The 21,593-nt window shown below is 37.5% G+C and overlaps 4 protein-coding genes and 1 pseudogene across 4 annotated transcripts; 1 reads left to right on the top strand and 4 right to left on the bottom strand.

Annotated features, from left to right (window-relative positions):
- Positions 1 to 2,246: 2,246 nt before the first annotated feature.
- LOC104728461 (E3 ubiquitin-protein ligase SINA-like 7 pseudogene) lies at positions 2,247 to 2,774 on the top strand (annotated as a pseudogene).
- Positions 2,775 to 3,025: 251 nt separating this feature from the next.
- LOC104724551 (putative GABA transporter 2) lies at positions 3,026 to 5,307 on the bottom strand. The gene is made up of 7 exons (XM_010443052.3): positions 5,023 to 5,307; positions 4,682 to 4,912; positions 4,385 to 4,482; positions 4,087 to 4,273; positions 3,875 to 4,005; positions 3,552 to 3,788; positions 3,026 to 3,460 (listed from the first exon to the last, which is right to left on the bottom strand). Exons 1-7 carry the CDS (start codon positions 5,105 to 5,107, stop codon positions 3,071 to 3,073), a joined length of 1,359 nt encoding a protein of 452 aa, XP_010441354.1. The 5' UTR covers positions 5,108 to 5,307; the 3' UTR covers positions 3,026 to 3,070.
- An 822-nt stretch (positions 5,308 to 6,129) lies between these two features.
- Positions 6,130 to 13,472, bottom strand: LOC104724550 (uncharacterized). The gene is made up of 4 exons (XM_010443051.3): positions 12,843 to 13,472; positions 12,244 to 12,306; positions 11,331 to 11,484; positions 6,130 to 11,227 (listed from the first exon to the last, which is right to left on the bottom strand). The coding sequence occupies exons 3-4, from the start codon at positions 11,422 to 11,424 to the stop codon at positions 6,543 to 6,545; spliced, it is 4,779 nt and encodes a 1,592-aa protein (XP_010441353.2). The 5' UTR covers positions 11,425 to 11,484; positions 12,244 to 12,306; positions 12,843 to 13,472; the 3' UTR covers positions 6,130 to 6,542.
- A 1,452-nt stretch (positions 13,473 to 14,924) lies between these two features.
- LOC104724549 (uncharacterized) lies at positions 14,925 to 17,628 on the bottom strand. Its single transcript, XM_019232414.2, has 4 exons — positions 17,380 to 17,628; positions 16,868 to 16,897; positions 15,946 to 16,786; positions 14,925 to 15,859 (listed from the first exon to the last, which is right to left on the bottom strand). The coding sequence occupies exons 2-4, from the start codon at positions 16,884 to 16,886 to the stop codon at positions 15,061 to 15,063; spliced, it is 1,659 nt and encodes a 552-aa protein (XP_019087959.1). The 5' UTR covers positions 16,887 to 16,897; positions 17,380 to 17,628; the 3' UTR covers positions 14,925 to 15,060.
- A 506-nt stretch (positions 17,629 to 18,134) lies between these two features.
- LOC104724548 (uncharacterized) lies at positions 18,135 to 21,329 on the bottom strand. The gene is made up of 7 exons (XM_019233077.2): positions 20,050 to 21,329; positions 19,671 to 19,736; positions 19,425 to 19,569; positions 19,105 to 19,323; positions 18,800 to 19,013; positions 18,511 to 18,706; positions 18,135 to 18,404 (listed from the first exon to the last, which is right to left on the bottom strand). The coding sequence occupies exons 1-7, from the start codon at positions 21,207 to 21,209 to the stop codon at positions 18,287 to 18,289; spliced, it is 2,118 nt and encodes a 705-aa protein (XP_019088622.1). The 5' UTR covers positions 21,210 to 21,329; the 3' UTR covers positions 18,135 to 18,286.
- Positions 21,330 to 21,593: the final 264 nt, after the last annotated feature.

The raw sequence follows: 21,593 nt of genomic DNA, 5'->3' as shown, positions 1-21,593 counted from the left end.
ACTCAATCACTCCATGTCAGACAAGATTTCGTATGACCACAGCCTTGACGATTTTAACAATTCAGCACGCTTCTTATTTCAAGTGTAGAACAGTCTGATTGAAAGTGTCCATAACCTTGATATTCAGAACTCTGAGATTCTTTCTTTGCATCAGATCTGGATGATGAAGAATGATGTTGACGTTGTACACCCTTCAGCCTTCTGAACAGCTTCTTGATCAGTACTTCCTCATTATCTTGAACAAACGTCTGAGTTTCTACAGTCTCTAGAGTGAATGATTCCTCAGCCTTCTGATCATTCTTTCTCATCTTCAATTCATCTGTATGAACTAATTTCACACCCTGATCAACCTTCTGTTCATCAGAACTCAAAGCACATTTACCATCAGATTTGTGAGGAAGATATCCATGTGATAAGTTTCTGAGAAATTACTTGACAAACCTCTTATCCTTGTATACCTTCTTCAGCACTACAACTTCCTGACAAGGAGAGCTTAGATGACTGTTGAAATGACAGGATGGTGATACATCAAATTTTTCCTTCTTCACCCTTCTGGTTTCCTCAAAGAAGCCTTCCAAACGATCCCAAGCTTCATTCGTCGACATATACTCTTGCACCATCGCGAACAAATCCATCAGCAAGCAGCTGAAAATAGTAGATTGCGCATCAACGTTCTGTTTTCCCTTTAACTTCTCCTCAGCCGTCCACAACTTACATGGCTTTATTACAGTTTCTCCTCTCATGTTCGTAAGTGTTGGAAGTGACCATCCATCTTCAACAGCGAACCAAGCTTCCATATCATGACTCTGAATCATCTGTCTGATTTGTGCTTTCCAATCACCATAATGCTCAGCGTCAAGCATCAGTGGATTGTTCTCATCAACGAACTGTTGTGGATTCTCCATACCTCGTCTCAAGATCTCACTTGTTGAAAAGATACACAATTCTTTTATCAGGCGTCTGCTCTGATACCAATTGTAAAGGTATAGAGACACACAACACACTGATTCACACTTGGAATGCGCCAAGCCAACGTTTTTCTATTCAATCTTATTAACAAAATTTATCTCTTACAATGATACAATTTTGTCTCGGCCCTTACTCAACCTATTCTACCCAATAGGATTGATCCCGACTAAGAATGAATCTAAGACTTTCTCTTTTCTATCTAACACAACACCCTGTGTAGATCTAAGAGAAGAAAACCAACCCTCTCTCTTTTTATCTATAAGAGAAGAAAACCAACCCTCTCTCTTTTCTATCTAAACTCTCACCAGTGTAGATCTAAGAGAAAGAAAAACAATTCTCTGCGCACTTAATACCTCCCTGATTAACGTCACTGAGAACTGGGAACAGACCTTCTAAGCCTTATTTTTCTGGCTTCGAAGTTTACAACTGTATCAATATTCTAGAGTGCTCAACTTGACTCCTGGCCTACTCCTAGAATATAGATACATGACTTGAGAAACCCTAGAAGGCAAATCTCCAAGTATCAAGGGATAAGGAAACTATTTGCTCTCAAGCTTATCTTTTCCTTATTTGTTGTAGAGAATATTCTTCATATCTCCAAGGATAAGGAAATTGTTTACTGCTCAAGCTTATCATTTCCTTATTTGTCGTGGAGAATATTCTTCGTATCTCCAAGACCAATCTCGTCTCTATCTTCAATGCCAAGGCATCAACTTTCCTCGACATATCATCACATCCACTCATGTCTTGCCACGTCAGCTCACACATCCATATCAGCAACTCGGGTGCTTGTGATCTGATACAGCTTCCTGATTGGCATTTACATCACTCACCACTCCTATTTTTCAGGTTACGTTTCAGATTGTTTCCTTTCTTTAGGGTAACTTTTTTTTCATATAGAATATAGTATTTTGGAATTGTGACTCACTTAGATGTTAAAAAGGGCCGAGACTTTATAATAAATGTTACAATCTTTATTGACAGATTCATCTTTTGTTATTTGGAATGGTTAGTTGATATAGCAAAGTCAAGTTGAAAATGCTTTGTTAGGTTTTCTTCCAATCTTGTTTTGATTGTTAAATCATTGGTTTAGCTTTCTTATTTTTGGTTTGCAGTGTGAAGATGGGCACTTGGCTTGCTCTTCTTGCTGTTCCAAACTGAGTAACAAGTGCCATGCATGTGCTTTGCCTATTGGAAAGAATCGTTGCATAGCAATGGAGAGAGTTCTTGAATCAACTCTTATCCGATGCCCAAACGCCGAGTTTGGTTGCACGAAAATGGTATCTAATTGGAAAATACCAACTCATTTAAAGGAATGCACTCGCTCTCAGTGTTCATGCCCTGCATTGGGCTGTGATTACACTGGCTCATACGAGGATCTCTACAAACATCTTTTTCATTTTTCTTCTATCCACCATGTTATATTTATGTTTTGTACTGGCTTCAGTTGTGCCGAAAACTTTGATGTCCGGATGAACATCAAAGTCAAAGATAAGAATAAGATATATGTTAAAAGGGAGTTCAAGAAGCACCTATTGTTTGCGGTGCAGTGTTTCAGTGAGGCGGATGGTGTGTATATTACTGTTAGCTGCATCGCACCATCTGCTCCAGAAGTAGGAGAGTTCTCATATCATCTCTCCTACACTGTGGATGGGAACGCTATAACTCACGAATCAACTGTGAAGAGACTTCTTGAATTGAGCTCCAAAAGAACTGAAGAGAGTTACATGAGGATCCCTCACAGTTTATTGCGTGGTGAACGGTTGGTGATGGAGCTTTGCATCAAGATGTTGAACAAAGAGTAAGAATGTTGGGGTGTGATGTAGAGAAGAAGCTCCTTTTAATATTGTGTTTGTATGTAAAATCCCTCTATCTCGTCTGTTTTTTTTTTGTGATATATAAGAAGCTTTTGTTCGGTCAAGGTACGATGATGGACGTTTGTGAGGATTGTAACTCGTTTGGTTTTGCATTTTGTACGATGATGGATGTTTGTTATCTGGTGGAGTCGACTCAAAACTTGAATGTACATGTGTAATAAACCACACACAAAAAGAAAAAGAAAAAAAAAAGTGTATATGTTATATCATACTATCATAAGCATCTAATCAACAACTTCACTGCTAAACAACTTGAACTTATTAGCATCAAGAACTAGTTTCCTTATGGAGGAGAAAGCACCCATGAGCCCCGCACAAGTGAACACAACCATTATCGTCATGTTTATCCAATACGTGAAGCTCCGTTTCGTTGGCTTGTAGGTCATGTTGTATAGAAGCATTGGCAGCACGAAATCGAGTGGGATAAACCCAAACGCTCCTACCACCGCGTTTATATCACCAAAGAACGGTAGCATCGCTGCCATGAATCCGCAAAACGCCATATATAGCGTTCTTAGTATCAATCGAGGCACAAGGTTACGTCTTGAGAATATCCCTTTTGTTGTATCCGCTGATTTCTTCTCCATAATCTCATATGCAACTTGAGAATACACCTAACCAATTTTACCAAAAACAAGAAACATGTTTAAACGTTTAGTCTCACAGCCAAGTCACTTCCAATACGATGATACTAGTTAAACTTACGAGGCCAATGGCGAAAAGCTGAAGGAGAACAAAGATGACCGCTAAGCCAATGACCACGATAGGAGCCAGAGTCGGTCCTTCATCAGGCATCAAGTTCTTGAGAATATTGGAGCTAGAATTATTACCAAAAACCCAATATCCAGAAATAGCAGCAGAGTAAAACGTGAAGAAGATCACACTATAACACAACAGTAGTCCTTTCAACATCTTCCCTGTGGCTGGTGGAGCAAGAGTTGCCTACATACATATATAATTATCACCATAAATCTCAAGCTGATCATAATAACAACATTGTATAATGTTTGAGTGAACAAATGTTTCACCTGTATTTCGGGTAGGATTCCATTCCCGAAAATAGCAGCTATGATCGAAATCGATGTAAAGGCACTGAAAACTTTCCCTGAATCGGAATGCTCTAGAGAATAGTCGCGTTTAGGAGCATTTTTAGACAAACCTGTGAGAACCAAAACAGAGATATTAGTCTTAGTTTTCAAACATTATTAGTAGTAGTAGTTGTTTCCTGGATAAATTGTACCAATGTTAATGCAAGCCCCAACGACGAGGAAAGTGTAGCCTAAGCTGAGGAGCAAAGACACAAAGTTAATGTGTCTAAGAGAGTGAAAACTTGGGAGCTGAGACAAAACAATCATGACAGCAGTCACCATAGCAATGAACTCGTAAAGCTTCAAGGACCCTTGTGGGTAAAGACTCGAGTACATTATCTGCGTAGTAGTAACCAAAACAGAGGAAGAAAGAAAGATTAAAATTAAACAATGACCAGGTCCGTACAGTTGTTAGTTACTTGATTAGCAAGTAAGAAAGAGTTTATATACATCAAGACATTGACCAGCGAGTAGAATGGCACCAATACCAATTCCAGTGTTGATAGCTGTTTGGATAAAGATGACTACATAAAACATCCATCCAGATCCTGCACCACCACCACCATCACATCACAATTAAATAACCGGTTAGGTGTAAAACCATGACATCAACAAATACAGAGACACGTGTGGTGAACCTAAGAAGGTCAAAGTATCCAAATTGAAAAATTCGATCCAACCTTTACGGATTTTAACCAAAAAAAAGCAAAATAAAATAAAATAATAATAAAGATTTATTTTAGATACCGAGAACATCGGCGGCGAGTTCACGGAAACGGATGTGACGGCGGCCGGATTTTTCACAGTGATCAAGAACCTTAGACATGAGGTAATAAGCGTAGAAAGTAACGAGTCCCATGGTCGTTAAACAGAGAAACCCTAACCACCATCCTAATCCTCTGAAAGCGTAAGGTAACGTCAATATCGTCGGACCTACGATCGCCGTCGTTAGATGAAACCCGGCGTGCCACCACTCGCCTGAGATTAACAATAAAAAATAAAAATCTCAAAATCAGTTTTGAAATTCTACAAAAAAAATTGGAGTTTCAATTCATAAAGATTGGAGGATCGGAGAAGTTTTTTTTAACCTTTAGATTGGAGGACGAAGAGAGCTCCGGCGTCGGATTCGAGTCGGGTAACAGGAAACGGGTCGGGTCGAGGAGGATCCGTCATTGATTGTGTGAGAAGATTCTTTCAGAGAGATTAAGAGAGCCAAAAAATGATTTTATATGGGAATTGATGATGATGGAGAGCAGGAGGGGGTGTGATGGTGTTGAGCGTATGTTAGCTGGAGATAGTCGTATTTTGCTAATATATAAAAGTGTGATGTTTTTTAAAATTCCGTTTTAAAGAAACCAACCTGTCATCACAGTGGGAAAAGGAGACATTATTTGCATTTTCCCCCTTTATTCGGATTTTTATCAATTTTTGCCTTTCTCATGTAGTTATCATTATAACCAAATAATATATTCTTTTTTTTTTTTTAATACTTTTCCACTTATGCTACGTGTGTTTCTTTCATATTTTTAAAAAAATATATGAAAAAGAAGTTGAATGACAAATAAGAATTTGAACTAATAATTTTAATTTTTTAATTTTTTTTTTGAGATTTACAAAGAAAAAAAACTTGAATGACAGAATTTAAAATTTTATTAGTTTTTTTTCTTGTAGTGGTTGTTTTATGGACAGGGGCCACAGGGCTATTTCTGTTGATAATACACAAAATATGTATTATGGTAACAAATTATAAATGGGTGTTTATCTTACAATATATTTTATATTTATCACAACAATTTTTGATTTTAGAGTATCTTGAAGAACTAATCAAGTATTAAATAATCTGAAATTTATTAACATGTAAAATTGTAAAAACATAATTATCTCCTTTAATTTTTTTAAAGTTTTTAACAAAGGTTGGTATAAATAACTAATTTTATATGATCTACTAGGAATGAATAGAGAGAAGATTAGAGTAGTGTTTAAAAGTTAAGAATAAAAGATATGGCCAGTTGTACTTATTTTTCTGTTAACTTCGATTTAGGAAATATCAACCTAGTTATGGAAATTGTTTTTAATATATTGATTTGATCTAACTCTCTAACACATCACCTACCCGTCTGGTCTGGCTGACTTTTTGTTGTTGTTTATAATTCAACATGGCTGACTTTATTTTTTGGTATATATAAAAAAAAACATTATGAAACCAAATTATAAAATAAAATAGTATACAACGACTGTTACTGCAAAAATTATAGATATAACGAATACCAAACAAACGAAAACACTTCACTATCTATACGCAACAGCAGCAGCATTAAACGTTATATACAAATCCCATTTGTGTGAATCCCTTTATTCCCCCTCCCATAAAAACCACCACCAACTTTGCCCACAATAAAAACCAAATTGACTTGAAAAAGCAACAAAACTTACACGAACAAATAAAATTGTACCAACACAAATACACAAAATGTACCCAACCAAAAATATAACCTCCCGACTAGCTTCTTGATTGACCCAATCCCCAAAGAGTGTTCGCATTGATGTGAGGAGAAATCAGACTTGGGGCAGAAGAAGAACAACGTACCGTGTTGTGGGTCACGAGCCCTTAAGCTCGCTGCGACACTCTTTGGCCTCGAGCCACAACGGTCTTTGACAATACCTCCTCAAGATACTCACAACGACTTCTGTGGTGATCGATCCAAACACATAACTGCCTTATCGCTTCTCTTTTCTCTTCTCCAAGTCCCATCAAAGTCTCTTTCATCATCTCCTTCTCTTTTTCATCTTCTCTTACTTTTACTCCAAGCTTCTTTATCTCTTCATCTTTCTTCTCTATCTCTTTCTTCATCTTCCCATTCTCGTGATTTCTCTCTATGACCCAGTTCGTCGCAGTCCACAGTATTTTCGATGCCTCCATTACCGTTTTCTCGTATCTCCCCTGTTTCTCCGTGAATTTTCCCGACACAGACTGAAACCCGTCTACTGTTATGTTCACTTTATCTGCTATCTCTTTGATCATACCTCGGTATGTCTCGTGTGTCACCGTGAGATTTTTCTCAAGCAATGCTTGCTCCTCTAGGTGCTTAGCTTCTTCTTTCCTGAAAGCTTCTTCTTTCTCCGTCAGTACCTGTTCAGTTACTCTCAGTTTCTGGTTCGACAAACGTAGCTTAACCTCAATGTTACTGATTTTCTCCATGAGAGTTTCAATCTCGTCTCCTTTCATTTCCAGCTCGTTACGTAAACTCTCCATTGTCTCTTCATGACCCACGATTGCAGTATCTCTGGATGTTACTTCCTTACCTCTCTCCTCCAACAATCTTTGAGCTTCTTTGTAATCCTCTGTTAGCTTATTAAGTGTTGTTTCACTTTCTTTGAACAGTTCGTTGATCTGCATGTGTTCCTCTTTCAGCGTATTGTAAGCAGCTTCTAGCTCTACCAATGCTTTCTGGACATCGGTGATCTGATTCGACAATTCTGATTTCTCTTGCTTCTCTCTCTCAAGTTCTCCTTTGGTTTCGCTCTTCTGCACCTGTAGAGAATCAAGCTCATGCTTCAGATTGTTAATCTGTTCTGTTAAGGCCATTGTTTCAGAAGATGCTTCATTGATCTTATCTTGCATTTGAACGTTCTCTTCCGTCCTAGTTCTCAGCTCCTCTTCAAGCTCACTTCTCTGTTTCTGTAGAGTCTCTAACTCAAGTACAAGACCCTTAATCTTCTCAGATAAACCATTTCTTTCTTCTAGAATATTCTCGTGATCTTTAACCTTGTTTCTGATCTCCTCTTTTAGATTTATAATCTGACTCAGATATTCAGAGATCTCCTCTGTCTTCTTTTCAAGTTGGATCTCGAGTTCCGCTCTCTGGCTATCAAGCGAGGCCACTTGCTGTCTCAGACCATTAATCTCATCATCCAAACGCTTAATCTGCTCTGAGGCTTCCTCGCTTTTGCGCACCATTTGTTTCTCCAACTCTTCCTTTTGAGCAGACATTGAATCTAGTTCTGCTCGTAGGCCATCAACCTCAGCTGTCAAACTCTCAATTGAGGACGATGATTGCTTCTCGTTATCCTCAAGTTTTTGAGTTAAAGCTGAGAGTTCAGTTCCTCTCTCGTCCATTGACTTCTCAATTTCTGAGATTCTTGCAACCATTTCTCTGTTTTGCGCTTCCAATTGCTCAATTACGGTGGCCTTGCTTGCAATCTCTCTCTCAAGATCTATTATACGAGAACGAACTGACTCTAGTTCCAGCTCCAGTGTCGCTACTGTTTCTTCTAGTTCTTTTATTTGCAACTGTGATTTGCTGTCCTTCTCTGTCAGAAGTAAAAGTTCGCCTTCTTTCTCAGCGAGCTTCTCTTTCAGTTTGCTCGAATCAGCTGTGAGTTCCTGTACCATGATCTGTGCCCGTTCAAGCTCATCTGAAGTTTCTGATAATTTCGTGGACAATGTTTTGCTTTCTTCTTCTGCAGCCTTCAGACTTCCGCTCAATTCTGAAACCCTGTGTTCGGATGATTCCAGTTGCGCTTCTAATTCTCTTAACTGAGTGGACGATTCTCTCTGATGAGTCTCATGGATATCCCTCAAGCTGAAAAGTTCATTGTCTTTCTCAGTGTGGCTCCCTTTTAATTGTTCCGACTCGGTCATGAGTTCTTGTATGGTGCTCTCCGCCCGCTTGATCGCAGTAGACATTTCTGAAATTTGCTGAGATAACATTTTCTTCTCTTCCTCTGAACTGTTCAGGCTCTGGTTCAATTCTATAACCTGTTTCTCTGCAGATTCCAACCGTGCTTCTAATTCTTTAACCTGACTTGAGGAATCTCTCTTATGGGCCTCGTGTACCTCCACCAAACTAGAAAGCTCACTCTCTTTTTGTACGTGTGTATCTTTAGAATCTGCCAGTTCAGTTATAAGTTCCTCTACCTTGCTTTGGGCCTGTTTGAGCTCATTTGTAGTTTCCAAGATCTTTGAGGATATGGACTTGTTTTCTTCCTCTGCAGCATTCAGACTCGCATTCAAATCTACGACCTGTTGTTCTGATGATTTCAGTCGAGTTTCTAATTCACTCAAACGACTGGATGATTCTCGTTGATGAGACTCGTGAGTGTCCCTCAAGCCAGAAAGTTCTTTCTCTTTCTCACCGTGGCTCTCTTTCAAATCTTCAGATTCAGAAATGAGTTCTTGTATGTTTTTTTGTGCCTCTTGAATCTCATTAGATAACAGTTTTTTCTCTTCCTCTGCATTGTCCAGACTCTGCTTCATATCTGCAAACTTTTGATCTGCTGACTTCACAAGTGCAACTAATTCTTCCACTCGATTCGTTGAATCTCTCTGATATGCCTCGTGTACCTCCACCAAACTAGAAAGCTCACTCTCTTTCTCTTTGTGTCGGTCTTTCAACTCTCCCAATTCATCCCTGAGTTCTTGTATCGTGTTCTGCGCCTGTTCAAGCTTGTCCATAATTTCCAAATTTTTCGAGGAGATGGCTTTGTTTTCTTCTTCTGCATCCTTAAGACTCACACTTAAATCTGAGACCCGCTGTTCTAAGGATTCCACTTGAGCTTCTAATTCACTCACGCGAGTGGATGATTCTCTTTGATGAGTCTCGTGGATGTCCCTCAAACTGAGAAGATCTCTCTCCTTTCCACTGTGACTCTCTTTCAACTGTCCAGACTCCGACACGAGTTCTTGTATGGTGTTTTTTGCCTCTTGAATCTCGTTAGAGAGTTCTGCTATTTGCTGAGAGAGCAGTTTTTTCTCTTCCTCTGCATTGTTCACGCTTTGGTTCAAATCTGCCACCAATTTCTTTGAAGATTCCACTTGCTCTTCTAATTCTTTCACATGACTCGATGAATCTCTCTGGTGAGTCTCATGTACCTCCACCAAACTAGAAAGCTCACTCTCTTTCTCTCTGTGGCGGTCTTTTAACTTTCCCAATTCAGCCATGAGTTCCTGTATCGTGTTCTGCGTCTGTTCGAGCTTGTCCATAGTTTCTAAATTTTTCGAGGAGATAACTTTGTTTTCTTCCTCTGCAGCTCTCAGACTCGCACTCATATCTGAGACCTGCTGTTTTGAAGACTCCAGTTGAGCTTCTAATTCACCTGCTCTGGTGGATGAGTCTCTTTGATGAATCTCATGGATGTCCCTCAAACTGAAAAGTTCTCTCTCTTTCACACTGTGGCTTTCTTTCAACTGTCCAGACTCAGACGTGAGTTCTTGTATGGTGTTCTGCGCCTCTTGAATCTCGTTAGATAGCAGCTTTTTCTCTTCTTCTGCATTGTTCAGGCTTTGGTTTAAATCTGCAACCGACTTTTCTGATGATTCGACGTGTGCTTCTAATTCTTTTACCTGAATTGATGATTCTCTCTCATGGTTCTTAAGTAACTCCACCAAACTAGAATGCTCACTCTCTATTTCCTTGTACTTTTCTTTCATCTCTCCCAATTCAGAAATTAGTTCTTGTACGGTTTTCTGAGCCTGTTGGATCTCATCTGAAGTCTCCGAAACTTTCAGTAATAGAGATTTATTCTCTTCCTCTGCACTATTCATACCACTGGCTAGCTCCGAAACTCGCTGCTCTGATGCTTCTAGCTGCTGCTTGAAATTAGAAGCTTCATCTTTGAGCTGATCACTCGTTGTTTTCCAATCTTCAGCAACTTTTTCAGCTTCTTGAAATCTTTTGATACCATTGTCTCTCTCAGCTTGCAGTTCATCTTTCTCTTTTTTAATATCTTCTAACTTCTGGTTCAGATCGGTTTCTGTTTTGCCAGCGACTTCCAGTTTCTGATGCAGTTCCCTGTTATCAGTCAGAGCTGTTGTCTTTTCACCCTCTAACTTCTCAGTTTCAAGTTTCAAAGTAGTGCTAATCTCTTCGGATTCTTTTAACTTCAACAAAGCTACTTTAAGCTCAGAATCTACTGCTTCTTTTTCCTCAACAGTCGTTGTCAACTTCTCTTTCAGATCAGCAATTTCAAGATTAGCAGCTTCGATTTGTTGCTTCAAGGCACCTGTTACCGACTCTACATCTTTCTCTACCTTTCCATTTCCATTTCTCTTAGTCTTCCTCTTAGAAGAATGGTCAGAATCCGAGTCTGAGCTTGACGAAGAGGAGCTTTCCTCTTTCCCGTTGACCTTTTTCCTAATCTCTCCAGTTAGATCATCGTACTGGCGATACAGAGACTGGTATTCGTTGTAGAATTCATTCACTAACTCTGCAACCACCTGTCTTTTAGATTCATCCTCATTGATATCTCCACTCTCAACTATTCCCAAGATTTTCTTCACCTTTTCATCTATTTCTGCATCAGATGATAAGTGTAGTTTTTATGTAAGCATTTAAACCAAGATCTATGGAATTTCATTTGAAATGTGAAACAAAACTTAGTAGTGTAGGAAAATTACCAGTTTTAGTGCCTTTAAGCATTTCACCTTTCTCATGATCAAAATGAGGCTCAAAGAAAGACTTCAAGGTCTCTCTAAACCTTTGCTTTTTCATGTCTTTTTTTCTTCAGTTTCTTCAACCAAATATCATCAATCAAAGAAACTCAATCTTCACCTGAGACCAAACAATTCACAGAGAAACTTATCATCAGAAAAAACGTTAAAGACTAGCAAAACTAACTTGTTCAAATTAAATGCCATTATTTAATTAGAAAAGAGGTACCATCAGAATCCAGATCATAGGTTAAGCATCATGATAATTCAACAAAAAGAGAATATAATAATCGAAGTAGATCCAGCAATTGAACTCTGACAAGGTATGCAGATAAATAATAGAACTCGTGGGGCCCGCAAAGAACATAGAAACATCATAGATTCAAACCCTTTCATCAGTGAGTAACTTTGTTACCAAGTGATGAATTTACATTTACACTTACAGAGGTTAGGTTACAAAATAAGAACAAAATCCAGTTTAATGAGAGGAGATAGAACTTGTGATTAAAGCTAAATCACACTATTAGTGGCTGCTTATGGTCTAAATATGGAATCTGATGGTATTTTTTTTGCTAGACAAAAGATCTCATGTGGAGCCACATCAGCATTTTTGGAAATGGACCAGAAAGCACGCACATACCTCTAGAACGATAAAAGACAGCTATCATTATTTTCAGTTTTTTTCATACCTCAGTAATGTGAGTTGTTTCTTTTTGTTCTTATATGTTACTTACTACCTTTAACAAACTACTATAAACAAATACAGTTTCGATTCACCTAAAACAATCTCGATCCGATCAATCCAAATACTAGTTAAATTAATAAGCATTTCTTTTTAAGAAAAATTAACAAGGAGAAGAGAGTTACCAGTTTCTCTTACCTTTTTAATCTCAAACTTCCTTTTAAGCTCCACGGAAGATCCAAGAATCGATCGTTGTTTTGCCTGTATGGATAAGAGAACGATTCATATATGAAACTGAGAGCATTCTGAACTAAAAATCTATGCATCAATAGTTAGAACTGCCACCACAAAGCCAAAAAATGAAAAAAAAAAAACCTCGAAGATGAAACAAAAACAAGGTTTGGAAAGTGAAGTTCTTTTTTTTTTATTTTATTTTTTTTTTGGACAGATGAAAGTGAAGCTCATGATCTTGATTCTCACCTAAAAATATAAACCCTACCGAAACTTTTAATGAACCAAATCAACGATAAATCCAATTAATTTGATCAAAACCCTCAACGACGAATTGGAGAACAAGAAACGCGTACTCTTTCCCAGCAAATAAGCATCATCGACTAAAAAATTAAACCATATGACGTTCTCATTCATGATCCAAATCCAAGACACGCCATAAAAAAAAAACGAAAAAGCTGATCGAAGAAGAATCAAAGCAAAACATGGACGAACGAACTAGTAGTTCAAATCGATAATCAAACTCATGCGGAGAAATCGAAGCCGCTCGAAACCTAGAATTTTACCTGGATACGGAAGCTCCGGAGATTTATAGAAACTACCAAGAAACTCTCTCTCTCGCTCTTTTCTCTGATGTGTGCTACAGAGCAGAGATGATGATGATAGGAGATTACGAAAGTTGAAATCGAAGCGAGGGAGAGGGAGAGAGAGATTGAAGAAAAAAAAAGAAAGAAAAAAAAGGTGATTTGGTTTGGACTTATCTGAGAGGAGAAGGAGAGAAGCAGTTATGAAAGCTTAACTTTTGTTTTTTTTTTGTGTTGTGGTTTTTTCAATTTTGAAGGAGAGAGACGACGACGACGACTGGGGGAATCTTTTCCTAAACTCGTCTTCCACAAACACCCCTCTCTTTTACCATATTATTACGCTCCCTGCCACTATACGCTTCAATCAAATTCTCGTCAACCCGGTCAATCAATATATCATTTGACTGTAGTAATCATCTGATAGATTTGTTTACGTTTTTGCCAACGATAATACAATATTAGTTGATTTTTTTTTTTGTCTTTTTATTTAGTTGGGCATGTCTAATGCCATAATTAACTTTAACACATGACTAACGCCTCACCATCACGAAGCAAGTGTTTTTCCCGCCTTTTTAATACATAATTATAATTAGAAAAACCATCAAACAGACTGATTTAGACTACATTTGTATTCACATTATAAAATTGGAATGATTTATATCTTTTTTCTGAGGAGTAAATTTTTTTAATTTTAATTATATTTCTTTCATTTTCTTTCTCCTATTTATTATTTAGTTTGAATTATTTATGTGATTTCTCCCTATTAATAGGTTTTTTTCTCTTCAAATTATGCTTTATTTATTGCTACAAGATTTCCATTCATATTATGTTTTTCCTCTTATCCATTAATTATAATTCAAGAAAATTCTTCTCTAGATTTCATCTATATATAATGTAGATTTTAAATATAATTACGATTTATGTTAGTAAATTGTACCTTATAGTTATGATTAATATTGCAGTGATAATTCTGGAATTATAATTCCATTTTGATAAATCCTATGTTAAACTTAGACATTTTGAAATAAATTAATCTATCTAACTTCCTACAAAAGGAAGATTTAATAGATGAAGGCCAAACCTAACAAAATAGTGGAAAAAGCTTACAATGTTCAATATTAAGAATAGTTTGAAACAAAGTGTTAAAATATGCTATTTACAAGTTACGTGCAACAATGACAAAATACTCAAATCTTGCAACATAATATTTACAATTTTATGAAAGCCGGATGTGTTCGACATTGCATCTGGGCTTATGGCGATTAGCGGGTTACTGTTTGCTAAAATGAAGCATTTAGGTGTAGGTGAATGGATTGCCTTATTCTTTTGCTGTTTTCTTGATTTTGGTTTTACGTGGGAAAAAGATGAGAATTAGGAGTAGAATTCATTGCTCTTTTCATGTAAAGGTCTATAATAGATTCATGTATAAATGTACATGCACTTATTTCCATAATAGAATCCTATTTTCTAATTGAGTTATCAGTGGTGAATACATCACCAACAAGACTTTAACACATAATTAAAGCCTCACCATCACGAAGTAAGAGCGTTTCCCGACTTTTTTACATAAAATATAATTGGGAAAACGATCAATAATACTAAGAATGATTTATTTCTATTTTCTAAGGAGTACTTTTTTAATTTTAATTATATTTCTTTCATTTTCTCCTATTTATTATTTAGTTTGAATTATTTATGTGATATCTCCCTATTAATAGGTTTTTTTCTCTTCAAATTATGCTTTATTTATTGCTACAAGATTTTCATTCATATTATGTTTTTCCTCTTATCCATTAATTATAATTCAAGAAAATTCTTCTCTAGATTTCGTCTTTATAAATAGTAGATTTTAGATTTAATTTTAATTTATGTTAGTAAATTATACCTTATTAAAAATATGATCCAGATCGCAGAGATAAGATTCGAATTATAATCCCATGATGATAAATCCTACGTTAAAATTAGACATTTTGAAATAATCTAACCTATATAACTTCCTACAAAAGAAGATTTAATAGATGAAGGCCAAACCTAAAAATAGTGGAAAAAGCTTACAATGTTCAATATTAGGAATAGTTTGTTATATACTTATTTACAAGTTACAGCAATGAATAAGTAATCAAATCTTGCAACATAATATTTACAATTTTACACCACAAAAGAAAAGAGGAAGAAGAAGAAGAAGAGGAAGAAGTGAAATTTATGCTTGAAGAGCAACGTTGAAGATGGATGTTTTGAGATCATCATATCGACAACGTTGATAATCAACCAAAACACATAGTTGTCTTATGGCTTCTCTCTTCCCTTCTCCTAAGCTCAACAACTCAAACTCTTTCTCCCTCACATCTATCTCAAGCTTTTTTATTTTCCTCATAGCCTTTGCAAGACTCAGCTTCCCTGTTCCTTCCTCCGCGAGCTTCGCCTCTAGTTTCGATAGCTTCTCCTTTAGTAAACATTCTTGTGCTTCTCTACATTCCAGCTTCGCTTCAAGTGTTTCCACCTCATGCTTCATCTTGTTGTCCTTCTCCTTCACCAACTTTCTTGCTGAATCGATGTCTTTAGCTAACCTCGTGACTCGGCTCACTAGTTCTCCGCTTTCTTCCAGCTTCTTTATCGCCATCTCTGGTCCAGCAAGCCCTTTCTCCACCATTTCCTTGATTTTCTTGAATTGGGATTCAGAGACAGTGCAATCTTCTCTGTTTCCTCTGTTCTCTTGTAAGACTTGTGTGTTGTCTCTTGTCTTGATATAGTTGTTCTTGCTCTCTACGTGTATTTGTTCGGCTACATGGATCCTCCTGTACAGTATACGAATATGATCTTCCATCTTCATTCGAAAATCTTCAGCCAGCTCTTCCATTTTCCTCTCGAGCAGATTGGTATTCAATTTCGAACCACCAAACGACCAACGTTTCAGTAGCTTCTGATCCTCTGAGGACTTATCAATGACATCTTTTTGTTCCTTAAGAAGTTTATTCTGATCATTATTCTCAATTGATAGCCTGCATGCAGTGAATTAAAATCAGTGGTAACAACAACAAACTTCAATTTATTAAAAAGCTTTTTAAAAATTCTTATTATGTCTTACCGTTGAATGATATCTTCTTGTTCCTTGTCTAGTTTATGCTGATCAGAAACTTGGTTGCCAAGTTTCTTACTCTTGTCTTCAATTTCATTAATCTCTGCGATTCTTGTGTGCAGCTTCTGATTCTCTTCCTTAAGACGATCAATCTCAGTAATCTTACACTTCATCTCTTCGCTATATTTCTTTCTCTTTTTCCCAATGCCGGCTTCAAGTTTCTGTACTTTGTTCAACAAGGCTTCCTTTTCTTCAACAATCTTCATCTCGGCCTTAGCTTGTTTCTCTGCCTCTTCCGCCAAACGCTTCAACCGCATTTGCGTCTCCGAGACTTGATTGGTTTTATCCTCCAGCTTCAATTCCAACTCCTTTTTCTGGTTACGCAACAATGCAGCTTCGCTTTTAGTCATCAAGCCTTTGAAATGTTCTCTGTCCTCGTTTCTCTTGCCTTCAATATCTCCTGCCACTTGCAAGTTTTGATCGCGTAAAAAACTTGTTTCTTGTTTCAGATTGCTCACTTGTCTCTCCAAATCTTCGTTTCTTAGCTGTGTCTCCTGTAGCTTTTGGAGCATCACCGCGTAATCCGAGCTAACATTACCGGTACTGCTGATCTCTATCTCCTCTGAAGAATAGTAATCCAAATCCGAACTAGACCTCGACGAAGAAGCAGTACCCAATTTTGCTTTCCTTCCATAACTATTAGTCTCAAAATCGTCAAACACAGAGTAAAGTATACGACACCGCCCGTGAAGATCTTCAACGATCCCAACAAGCTCCTTCTTTGTAACCTTTGGGATCTTGTTTTTGTTTTGAATAAACTTTAAAAGTATAGCCACCTTCTTCTCCACTTCTGCAGATATATAATATAACAACATAATCTTACATAACAAAAAACTTCAAAAACATAGTGAACATATGTAACAATTCTTACCTGCTTTCGCTTCCTCCATTTTTAATAACTCTGAAAACACACAAAGAAACAAACAACATTGATCAAATTTCAAAGCATATACAAACGAGTAGCAGATCTTTAACTTGGCATGTAAGTAAACAAAATGATCAAATAAATCAACGCATTGACAATAAAAATAGAACAAAACAAAATTCTTGAGCCCCAAGAAAGCTTTAAAATTAAGGTTTTTTTTATTAGGATCAGAGTTGAAAATTTATTAAGACACATCAAATGCAACATTCATTATGGTCCTAAGAGAAAATATTACATATCAGAAAACTAGAGAAATAAAACTGGTAAGAAAGATTGAGACAATGTTACAGGATGTAAACTAAACGAAGGTCGCAATCATGACCCTACACCGAGAATGACGATTTTGTTCATAAAGGAGAAAAAAAAAACACACGACTGGGTTCCACTAATATGCAATTTAAGCCCCTAAACTTAATGTTTGGTTCCGGCAAAGAAATTAATAAGGTTTAGATTTTCACCGGCAAAGATCCGGGTAGATATTTTTCTTTTCTCCGTGCGGCTGAGAAGGCTGAAAAAAGAAAGAACACAAAAGATTTTTCTAAGACTATTTTTCTCCTCTCCCCAAAAAGAAGAATTTGAAAGAGAAGATTTTAGCAGGAAAAAAATGGGATGAGAGAGTCAGATAAAACGAGAGGTTGTGTTTTTTTTAGTCTTTTGATTATTAATTTTTAAAGGTTTCTCTTTTTTGGATTACGAGAGGGGGGAATGCAAAATTTGGCACTACCTGTGTTATCTAAATTGCCATTCAACTTGGCAAATAATTACGGAAATAACCAACAGGACGAACGAACGAACGAATGAGTTTTGCTAATTTCTCGTCGTCGTCTTTTATGTATATATCTCTCGATATTTTGCCCAAAGGACGTGATTGGTTCAAAAAACTTCAAAATTAACCCCATCTCGCTCAGCCACGTGGACACATTTCTATGGCTTGTGTTGCAAGTTGCCAACTGACCTAAATTTAATCAGCCGACTCAAGTGTGAAAGATAAGTGTACTAAACTACTACAGTAATAAACAAAAACTACTACAGTAATAAACAAAATTACCTGCCGATATAAAATTACATGTGATTTAGTTGGTTAATCTATGAAAACCTGACCATTGAGAAACAAGACTGGACTTCAACGTTTCACAAACCGGAATGGAGCATCCTGATTAGTTCCTCTAACTTGTAAAACCAGCAAACTCGAACCAAAACCGACCCACAAAAGTTAACCAAATCGAGTTTTGCTTGGTCCTTGGATAACAAAAATTACTAAATCAAACACGATGCGTGACGATGTACAGAGATCTAGGTAAGAAAACAAAACAACTCACAGACTCACAGTTTTGATTTAATTTTAAATTAAAAAAAAGTTTAATCTTAATCATCTTCAGAAGCAGCAACCTTCTGTTTCTTCCATTTGTATGCAGCTTCGAGAATCTTGAGATTCGTTGTCTGCGATTCTTCTGGGTACATGTAATCGATGTATTCTTCGTATCTGTTAAGAGAGATTCAAACCATTTTTTTCACGTTAAGCTTTTAGCATTCAACTAATCACATACGAAACATAACAAATCGAGAAATTATATATAAGCAATGCGTACTCTGTTGAACCGTCTTCTCTACTGATCTGCTTTCTCTTCTTGAGCTTCTTTGGAAGCTTCGAACGAACAATACTAACATCCCCGAGGTTACCAAACCTCGTCTCCATATTCAGCCAATCCTCCAAGAGTGTAGCTCGTTCTTCCTTCAGCTCCGGTGCCGAGTCTTTGTAGTATGTGTTGGCTCTATCGAAAATTGCTGAGTAGAAGAAACATAGAGAGAAGTAAAAAACAGTTAAAACATGTCACAAGGTATCATCAATACTCATATGACGTGTAATCTTAAAGTTACCTCTGGCACGTTCGATACAGTCCTTTTTGTGTTCAAGAACACCTTCTTCTTGTTCTTCATCTTCGTTCTCATCTTCTTCTATTTCTGCAGCAGAAGCTTCAAACTTTGCAAAGCTAACCCACACCTTGTAATGCTTAGTACGGTCCAAGAGTCGCTCATACAAAGCTCTGGTCCTCTCTAATTCCCCTTCTGCTATCTCAAAATCAATGTATGCCTGCCACAAACATTATAGAATTTAAATAATTTAATCGGTTTCAAAAGTCTGAGGAATCTCACTATGAATGTATACGACTGGAAAAACATACCTTCCATAGCAGCTCAGGCATGTCAAGAGCTGGCTGGGATATTGCAAGTTCAAAAATAGCTCTAGCTCTTTCTGTTTCAACAAGAGACCTCTCTAATTCAGCATACTTGCTCCAGGCATAGCAATTCTCAGGGGACCACTCAAGGTACCGTTCATATAACTTTCTACACCTATTCATGTTTCCCAACTGAAGCTCGATCTCAATGTATTTCTTGAAGATCTATTTGCAGGAAAATAAATCACCACAGTAAGTTAAGTAAAACCATGTGTGCTTAAAAGGAGAGGAATAAAAAGCATGGTTTAAATCATTTTTAGGCTAACCTTATCTTTGGGAGCTTGCCCAATCGCATTTCCTAATATCTGCCGAGCACCCGTGAGATTCAATTGCCTTATCTCAAACTGAGCAGCGAGCAACCATAGTTTGGCAAAAGAAAATTTGTTGTGGGGGATAAGCTTGAGGCACTCTCTGAAAATTATAGTAAGAGAATAGTTAGTTTAAAGTTACCTTGGGATAATTTGACAAAATAGCCATGACAAAAACATAAATGAATATAGACTTTAGCGTACCTGTAAACATCTCGGGTACGCTCAACATCTTCATTTTCGATCTCTTCATACAATGCATAATTAATCCTACACCAATTAGTCACATCAGTGTCAGTATTTGAGAAAACCACAGAACCATAAGCTAACAAAATTCAACAACAATAGGTTTCCATGGAATGCAAGAATCTGTTCTCATATATTTAGTAACTTGGATATGCTAAAAGCTCGACATAGGTGATATAACTGACATCTACCTAAGAGAATTAACTCGAACAGCTCAGATAAAGGAAACTAAACTTAAAGTTGTTATTGAAACCATGATCAGCATACTCAAATCTAAAATCAATAATGTGGTATTGCCAAAAATCAGCAAACTGAATAGGAAAAGAAAGAAACTCACCAAAGATAGATATATCTTTGCCAGTAACGTTTCTCATCAGCTGGTGGAACATTAGCAATAGCCCTCTCATAGATTTCTCTAATCCTATCTTTGTTCCCCACACTCTCCTCTAACCTAACATAATCGAACCACGAATCATAGTTCAAAGGATTCTTCCTTACTTCATCTTCATACTGAAACCTCCTCTTCCCAACAATGGCATCCTCAATCCCTTCCTTATCACCATACTGCTTCTCAAAAGCCACAAACTTTCTATACAAATCCTCAGCTCTTCCTTTAGGAATATGATCAAGAGCAAACTTGTAGATAAACCTAGCTCTTTCTACTTCCTTACAGCGTTCTTCAAACTCAGCAAACGCCACAAAGAGCTGCTCAGCTTCTTCATCATCAGCTAGCTTCTCTGTGGCACGTTCATAGACACCCCTACAACGCGCAACTTCCCCACCCTTCATCTCAAACTTAGCATATCTAATATAGGCAGATACTCTAGGATGACAAAGAACAAATCTCTCGTAGATGGTTCTAGCACGTTCTATTTCGTTATACCTAAGTTCGAATTTAATGAACGAGAGCCAACCTTGTTGATCCGGAGACCAATCCATCCACCGTTCAAAAATCTGTCTAGCTCCGGCGATGTTCCCAAGTATCTCCTCCATATGAATATACTTGTACCAAAGCTGGTCAACACGAGGAAGAAGCGTAACAGCTCGATCCCAAACGTTTCTGGCACTGTTGACAAACTTGTTCTTCATCTCGAACTCAGCGTATTTGAGCCAAAGCGTATGGTTCCTGTAGTCTCCTTCTATGGCTCGCTCCCATACACTCCGAGCACGAGCGTAGTCCTTCTGCGACTCTTCCCATTGAGCGTACTTGACCCAAACTTGAATGTTCCATCTCGCGCGACGGATCTGGTCCTCAAATTCCTTTCTCCGGCGGAGTCTGTAGTCGGAGAGCTCGGTGGAGTCAGTGATTTTTTGCTTAGGCGGACGGATCTCAGCTTCTTGTCTCTCACGAGCTTCTCTTAAAATCTGTTCGGCGGTGATTTGAACCGGCGCCGGAGTTTTGTTCTTGACACGAGTAGGTCTTGGAAGCTTGACTTCAGTATCTTTCCGAGTCATGTACCCTAAGGTACGATCGGAATCTTTGCCGCCGGAGGCCATGAGAGAGCTCGCGGTTTAGCTCTTTTTTCTGGGGTTTCTAGATTTTTGGGTAAAAAGAAGTAAAGGGATTGAGAATAGAGAGAAACGGAGACACATACGTTTATATATTTATTGGGCTCTAATTAGGCCGTCATAGGTTTAAGCTCATATATCATTCTAAGCCCAATACTCTGATTTTTTTTCTAAAAGTAAGAATGCATAAGTTGTGCCTGTCTGTTGTGTATACGGAACCAAGACAAATGAAGAGCATTGGACAGTTCATAGTAAGACCAATACTACTACTACTACAGTCTAACATGTAAGGTCATCTCGATTGATGCATCTTAGTGAGTTGCTTACAAGTTGCTTAGCAAAAAAACAGATTAATTATAATGGAAATAATTT

The sequence above is a fragment of the Camelina sativa genome, chromosome 11 (assembly GCF_030686135.1).
Source record: "Camelina sativa cultivar CO46 ecotype springtype chromosome 11, ASM3068613v1".
NCBI classification, from domain to species: Eukaryota; Viridiplantae; Streptophyta; class Magnoliopsida; order Brassicales; family Brassicaceae; genus Camelina; species Camelina sativa.
The sequence above is the reverse complement of the archived record's forward strand: the minus strand, read 5'-3'. Positions and strand labels throughout refer to the sequence as shown.